The following is an 8586-nucleotide window of genomic DNA, read 5'->3' on the forward strand; positions in this document are numbered from 1 at the left end:
TCAGATTTATATTTAGCTAATTTTTAGAAATTTCAACAAAATCGTTCTTTACGTGTCTCTCCATTCAGCCAAAGTTTTTTTTTATTATTCTAGATCTACTTCTCAAAATATGTGGTAAAATTCAAGGTTATATTTTTGTCACATTTCCGAATAGCTTTTTTAACAAGATATTTTAAGGAGGGATTTGACTCTAACCTCTACATGTATATTTCGGAGAAGTTTGAGGGTGAGATTTTATTCCTTGTATATACCAAAAAGATCCAGATTGCAGACGGAGAGTTAAATTGGATTCCCATATAAGGGGAGAGATAGCGCATCGTCCTTCTATTCTTTCCTCTCGTGCGCGAGGGAAGAGACCGACGTAAAAGCTGACGTAAAAGCGAATATCGTTCGGTCCTTTCGAGCGGGATTTTACTCGCGGAAGCGCGTATAATAGTTCGAGCGAGCGAGATATCGAACGAGACGCGCGCGGATAGGTAAAGGGAGGACATAATGCAAAAGATGGGCGAATTCTTTTTTTTATCGTTGTTCTCTCTCTCTCTCTCTCTCTCTCTCTCTCTCTCTCTCTCTCTTTCTTCTCTTTTTATCTCTCCTATCTTTTACGGGCGCGATCAACTGCTGCGATGCGGAGTCGCGAGTCGTGCGCGCGTATTGGACCGTATAGATCGAATTGCGGACCCCATTTCACTACTCTACCACGTAGATAGATACGTATGGCGCATACATAACAGTGGCTGGAAACGGCGGATGCGGAGGTAGACGAATGCGAATTGCAGAGTCGTCGTAATCGGCCTCGCTTGGGGGGCCAGAGGCAATTTTACGCGGCATTGCGCTCATCTTCGTCGGCTGTTAGATACGAATGCGATACGCGACGCGTCATCGCGACGAGCGAGGAGGAAATAATATCTATTTTTCGTCAGATGAACTCTTCTAAACTTTCTACAATAAGCCGTTAGTCATCACTCATATCATATTAATGGAGGTAAATCAGAATAAGCCATAAAGTCGGAATCAGACTATGCGGTTGAAATTTGACCAATGAGGACAAAGGAATTTTAGCTCCTATCGTTTTGATTGATCAAATTTCAATCTTTCAATCTTCAATCTCAATCTTTGATGAGTAGTTTGATTCCGGCCTAAATCTGATGTGTTGTCTACTCTCTAAATCTGAATCAGTGGATAATCACTGATATCAATTCCAAGTATGCCACCGGTAATCAGTGAATTAAATGTGAGATTCCTAACCTAGCTAATCTTTATTGTGTGATTTAACTAACCTTGTTTTATGCTTAAATTCAATGAATATGATATTGAAAGATTGAAATTAACATGCAAATATCAGTATTTTAATTATATAATTAATTATAATGCTTAAACATTCTTCCTTTTTTAGTTGAACTTCACTAATTATCAGTGCCAAGTATGTCACTGAATAATTAATGATTATTCACTGATTCAGATTTAGAGAGAAAGAAGTAAGAAATTGACCAAAGTCGAATGTGAAAAGAATAATCGATTATGATTGGTTAATTTTTTATGACTTAAGACTTAAAGCTGAGGTAATGGCTTATTGTAGAAAATCTATATTAGGAAAGTTATATCTAGAATAAGTCATATTACATTACCATATTTCAGCCAATTAGAAGGCAGTTCTCAAATAACAATACACTATGGATACGATTCATTTCACTTTGCAAATGCTTCGAAGCATTCTTTGATTGATTAATTTGTAAAATTCTTTCTTTTTGATTGATCAACATAATATTTGCAGCTTTAATTGGATCACACTCCCCCCCCCCTTCATATGATTGTTCAGTGTCATAATGTAATTTAAGATAATTTAAGATTTAAGATTTTTCTTCTTTTTTTTACGTTTCCATTCTTTTTCTGCAAGCAACTAAAAAATGATAACTTTTCTAGGTCAGTTATTGTTATAGCAAATTAACGATTTTGTAAATGATTTTTGTAAAACAGGATAGACATTTTTAGGACTTGTTTCATTAAATCTAGAGAGGGACGAATCGTTGTACACGAGTGTATGTTGAAATTTCTACATGTATAGAATTTCTTCATTACGATGATCTAAATCTGACGTGATAAAAAGGTCCTCCTTTTCCGCGAGATGTATCTCGAGTCAATAATAAAAAAAAATATATATACGAATGTCGAGAGTGTCTTGATATGAAATTGACAATACGAACAATAACAACATATGTCAGATATCTGATATTCACGGAACACGATTCGATCGTATCGATTCTGCGTTATCTGGCTGTATCAGATTTCTTTTAACGGAGACAGGTGCAGAGTGTAGATATGTGCCTCTTGAGGATATTCGGAGCTCTTTTTTTCTAACGTAGACTCCCGATATTGCAATGGAAGCTCGGATCCGGTAAAGCTCGGGAGAAATTACGCTATCACCCCCGGATACTTCGATCACCCGTCCGATATATCTAACATCCGATATATACACATGACCGCCTTGTCCCGTGGGATAACGTCACGATAAACGCGACACGACGCGGTGATTCGTGCTCATAAAACCCCCTGCGACGGTGACCCACATATACAGCAGATATACAAGGTATTCCAAAGAGTAAATGATTGGACGCCATATATATTTGATCCGCCATATATCAGAACTGAAATAGAATTAAATAGATGCATAAGATGGAAGAAGATGAGTGAATATCTCATTCTATCTTATGCATTATCTATCTCATTTTATCTTAGTTCTGAAAAATATAGCAGTCCAATCAGAAATCATCTAAATGTGTTTCCTATATTTGAGGATTTCTAGGATGTCCCAGACTTTGCATAACACCTGTTAATAGCAAAGAAAAAATAGTGAAGATGTTTTCAATCAATTCTATTCTCTACTATTCTTCTAAACTCTTTCATTATTGTTAATATGTTATGCTTGATCGTATGAATTTCGAACGATTTATTTGACTTTACTTTAAAAACTCTTCTCGTTTAAAAACTATTGTAGTCGACACTTTGGTATTAGGATTTTCTTGAATCTCAGGAGTCTGACTATAATGAGAAGTCTGGGATACCCTGTATAGCGGGGTGGTATAACGCGCTGTTCGTGTTTTGGATGAAGTACCGGATTCGACGAGAGACCGATGGCATAATGATAGTTTTACGATAAATCCGCGCGTGTCATATACAGCTTCCGGTACCCCGAATCCTCCAGCATCCCCGCGTTTATAAGTCCCGAGATTCTCTCTTCTAATTTCCACACGCCTGTCCTCTATTTTTCTCGAATCCCCATGTTCGCGATTTCTCAGATTTTGCGCGGTTTTTAAAATTCTCGGACTGTTTTAGCGTTTTTCGAATTTTTTGAATTTTCAGACTCTTGTATCTCTTCACACAGTAAAAAACATTTTGTACTTGTGTCAAAATCAGACTTTATTAAAATTTTTGAATTTTTAACATACCCGAGTGTTAATTTAACATAATATAATATGATTTACGAATTTTTCGAATCCTCGCGTTCACGATTTTTCGAATTTTCGCGATTAAAAAATTTTCGGACTGTTAATTTAGCGTTTCTTGAATTTTTTGAATTTTCGAACTCCCGTTCGAAATTTTTTTTCGAATCTTCGCGTTTTCATTACGCGTTTTCAGATACCTACATGAACCTTCGAAAGTTCAAACGGACTTTCGAATTCTCGTCGTTCTGTTGCGCTGGCATTAAGGCGGGGGAAGAGCTTTCAGACTTCGGAGTGACTCGTAGGAACTATAATTAGCGCAATTAGAACCGTCGGCGTAGTTCGCCGATAGTTTTGAGCCATCGTCTCGTCCCCCGTTCGATCGTCCGTGCATCGCTACATTGAATATCTCATTTATTCCTCTCTTCTTACCTCTCATCGTCCTCCATCATCGTCGTCGGATCGTCGTTTGTCATCCTTTTCAGATCTCTCCTTTCTCTATTTACGCGCGTGAATACTACTCGAACTCGATTCCACCCCGGGCCCCTGGGGCCCCTCTTCGTCCCCCATAATTTCCGACCGAGATCTCTCTCATAGGCGGGCGTGTATTTTTTTTTCTTTTATTCATCGTCGATCCCCCGGCGATCGAGCACTCTTCTACTATTGATATGTCTGTTTCTCGCGCGGTACCGTCATCTTCCCGATCGTTCGTTCGTTCGTTTCGTCCGTCCGTTCGTTCGTTCGCGTTCGTTCGTCTTCTTCTTTAGGGAAGAAACGGACCGCCGCTGCTGATGCCGATGCTGCTGATGCTGCTGCTGCTGCTGCTGCTGCTGCTGCTGCTGCTGCTGCTGATGTTGATGCTGATGCTGATGCTTCTGCTGCTCGACGGGGCTAGGACGGCGGCTCGACGGCCGACCACCGATCCAGCGGCGGCGGCAACCGGGAGCTAAACGATACCTCTGACGTCGTGCTGGATGTGAGGCAGAGTAGTGAGGCCGGTCAATAACAGGCTCAAGATCAGGAGTATCCGGGTCGCGCCGGAGTTGGCGAGGCTCGTGCTGCCGCACGTCTCCTTGGACCCGACCTCCAGTTTCGCTGTAACAGAGATGCGGGACGACCGCAATCCCGATCTTAATAATTAGCGCTGGGAACTTTCCCGAATGGGACAAATGGATTCGCGAGAAGTAACAGAAAACACCTGTTCTTTTCAGTCCAACTTCTTGCACCGCTCGACGTTGAGAGAAAAAGAGGAAGAATTAACGTGGTGGTGCAAGAAGTTTTGAAAAGAATCTATACGAATAAGTGCTCTGGTATATTCTATATATTGGTTTTTATTATGGTATATTCTATATACTATTTGTCGATATCCCAATCACTGAGAGATATCGTAGTATCATGTTGTTTTTGTCGCTTATCTCTCATATAAGATCTCTTATGTAGAAGTAATATCTACTCTCTAAATCCTTTGGAGTTGGAGGAAAATTGAGTCAGTCTTGAAAAAAAAGAGCGAAAATTTTTAAACAAAAATGACAGATTTTCATTCTTTTTTGGAGTAAGATTTCACTTGAAGTGAGAAAAGGTTCGCTTCAAAGGCATGAAATCTCACTCCTTTTTTTGAAATGAGACTTCATTGTTTGGAGTGATTTTCACTTCACACAAAAGAATGAAATCTTACTCCAAAGGAATAAAATCTCATTCTCACACAAAGTCTGCCACTCTTGTTCAAGAGTGAAAATATTTTCACTCTTTTTTAAAAGTTTAATTTTCAGTTTTTTGAAGAGAGATTTCACTCCAAAAGATTTACAGAGTAATAAAATCAGACATGCACATATAGAATATAAAAACTATATTTTTATGAAACAAATTTATGAAACAATAGATATTTCTTCTTTTATTCTCGAAGTCTTTTGTATAATAATGTATATAATGTGCTCTGCCGAAACAAAGCTCTGCCCTTTCTATAATTATAATATAATTATAGCAGCAAACTATGAATACTTTGAATAATGGAAACTGCAACATTGATTTTTCTGATATTTTGCTTCACTTTTTCATAAAGAGGAAAGCAACAAACGTGAACGTAACATGGGATATTCCTATTGAACGATTTCTGTTCGAACTTTAATTGTCCAGGTACAATTAACTCTTAATTGGTCGCGTGGGATCAATATGAAAGCCGGTCGTAATTCTTTTGTCATCTTTAGACTTGTTCGTATTTACTTTTATTCCCTAAAAGCACTTTCTGCATTTGAATGTATAGTCAAAGAGAGATTAAAGAGAGAAAAAAAAAACAAAGAATCTGAATGCATACAATGTGAGTAAAATGAAGAGATGAATGGGTTTATGTTACATCACGTGATCAATTAAAAGTTAATAATCGCGACTAATCGAAATAATTTTGATACATTTGACGATAGAAATAGTTTTTTGCATGTATATTATATGTATAATATATACATAGAATAATTTGAAGAAATATATAAGTATATATAAACAGGGGAATCCCGTTTTAATTTAAGATGCAGAATAACGAGATAACTCAAGTAATATAAAAAAAGATTCGATTGTTTTTAAAAAATAAAATAATTGCATATTGCAAATTGTATAATTTGTTTATATATGTATATATTCTTTTTCAAATTTCTTGATACAACATTGAATCTCGACTCAAGCTGCCTTAACAGGATAATTTTTAATTAAAACTTCGAGGCACTTGTGTATTTAACAAAGGAAACTCTGCGTTCCTTTCGAAATAATCTTTGTCCTTCCATCGTCAATATCGGAAAGATAGGCAAATTTCAGCGTGCGTCGTAAGATCGACGATGTCGGGAAACATCAGGGGTGGTGACGTGGAGTGAGATATGACAGTGGTGTTACTGAGAGAGGGTGGAAGGGGAGGGGGTGGCTTCTCGATTGCGCGCACGTTCGCCTTGGCGCGGCGAAACAAAACGAACAAGCGGAGCCGAGTAAACGGGGATAGTATACCGGACCAGCAGCACATGCTGAGGGGGTGGTTGTGGTGGTGTTGCTGGTGCTGGCGGTGGTGATGGTGGTGGTAGCGACCGCCAGGCAGGCAGGCAGGCAAGCAGGCAGGCAGGGCGCGGATCGATGCCACGGGTAAGTAACTCGCTCGCGTTGAAACCGCGTCGTCAAGTCCGTGCGAGCTTGCATTGCACGTGCGAGCTTGCACACATTGTCGCTGAAGAAATATCTCAATATGTCGGAGAGACGCCAGTCGTTTAACCTCCTTTTATCCAAGAGACACCCCTATCCTCCCGCCATGTCCGTAACGTTACCGCGAAACCGCTAACCGATTAACGCTCGAGGATATGAGTCTTGTACGCCGAGAACACTTTGGTAAATCGTATACGGTTATCAACTAGTACTTTTTTAATCCCTTCAGACTCTGTATACATTGTAATATACATCAAATTTGAAGACATCCATTGAAATTATTTAGTTCGACATCATTTGAGGTTTGATGTATATAATATGTATATATTCTAATAATAAAAATAGTCAAAATTTAGAAAAAAATTAATTAGTAAATTGTTTGGTATGAATTATTTATTAAAGTGCGCATGAATTAAATTTTAAAAATTGGTTAACATGGATCCAATAAAATCAATTCGAAGGGGCTAAGTAAATCCAAAGAATGTGTAAAAGACAAAAATCAACAAAAATTAAATAACTTTACTTTGATTCTTAACGTCAATAAACAATCAAATTTTGTAACAAAAAATCATCACTTTGACTATCATGTTAAGTCATTTTACTTTCTCTTAATTTGTTTTTCTGGGAATGTATTATTTTTGATATTGTAAAACTCTAATTATTAATTAAAATTTCATGCACAATAAGAAATCTTTTATTTATGTGAGATTTTATATTTATAAAATTAATAAGAATTGTAAGTAAAAATTATGTTTTGTAGAAATTTTATTTTATTAAATATCACGTTTTTTTTTAGTGTATAATAAATTATACTCGCTCCTTCCGTTCTCGAATCATTTTTTTTTAATTAGTATTTATACATACACTGAAAAAAAATATAATCAATTTTAATAAATATTTAGTTGAAAACTATCAAAAAATAAATATTTATTAAATAAAGATTTATTTGATACAAGAAATGTTAATTTGATTTAACAATCTTTTTTTTATTGAACAAATATTTACTTACTGTAAGTAAATGTTTAGTTGGCAGTATTGAAATATTTATTAAAATATTTATAAATATTTATTAAATATTTATTAAAATTAACTGTATTTTTTTCTCAGTGTATGTATGCTTTTCTTGTGATTTAGATACGATAATCCTACGCGCGAAAAACATGTTCTCGATCGAGCTTTCATTTCGCACATATGATTTCATATTTTTGTGTTTCATTGGCACCCGATAATAATAAGTACTCCGGCACTTGTGGCAAAAGTGCGTCACTGTTGTTTTTATTTCCACATTCCAAGATCGGAAAACTACCTGTCCACGATTTCCCTTCTTCTCTTTTTTATTTTTTTAAAGCGCTCGTTCATATATTGTTCTTATAATTACACGCAACGTACACAATAGTTTTATAATCGATTCGGGTGGAGAAAATGGTGCATAGGAGATGTTTATATTTTACTTTTGTATCTTGAATTTATACTTTCGCTTTTCTTTTCCTTTTCTTTCTCTTTTGTAATTATCGGTAATCGGCGCGATGAGTCCATATGTCGCCAAATAAAGTTAACGTTGAAAAAATATTTACTTTACAAATACATAGAGCAAGCATTTATTTATTTATTAATAACAAGGAGTTAACGCGAGAGGTATCCTTCAAAGGTTTAGGCTTCATTAGCTTTTATTGTCCAGAGAATTTTTTTCCAGAAACTGTCGCTCGTATCTTTAAAATATTATGGGAAAGTGAAATTTTTCGATCGTTTCCTCGTTGCAAGTTTTATCAAACGCCAACATGCCGATAATGCTAATTATTTAATTAAATTTCACAGTCGGAACTAGTATAGATGTTTCAATGTAATAAAAAAGATGTACATATATACTTTGAACTTTTACTTCTATATATACGAAAAACTGAAAACAATAATGATCACATCAGTATAAACATATATTATTATACAATACATAAAAATATATAAAAAATATAAAAAA

At 36.2% G+C, this 8586-nt stretch overlaps 1 protein-coding gene across 1 annotated transcript in view; it reads right to left on the reverse strand.

The window, feature by feature from the left end:
• Positions 1-3542: 3542 nt before the first annotated feature.
• LOC108694730 (acetylcholinesterase-like) overlaps positions 3543-8586 on the reverse strand; it is a 24370-nt gene continuing 19326 nt past the window's right edge. Inside the window, exon 8 of the mRNA XM_018204370.1 lies at positions 3543-4532. Within this exon, the coding sequence (XP_018059859.1) occupies positions 4384-4532 (149 nt within the window). The 3' untranslated portion in view covers positions 3543-4383. The remainder of the gene's footprint in view (positions 4533-8586) is intronic.

The sequence above is a fragment of the Atta colombica genome, unplaced genomic scaffold (genome assembly GCF_001594045.1).
Source record: "Atta colombica isolate Treedump-2 unplaced genomic scaffold, Acol1.0 scaffold123, whole genome shotgun sequence".
Lineage (NCBI taxonomy): Eukaryota > Metazoa > Arthropoda > Insecta > Hymenoptera > Formicidae > Atta > Atta colombica.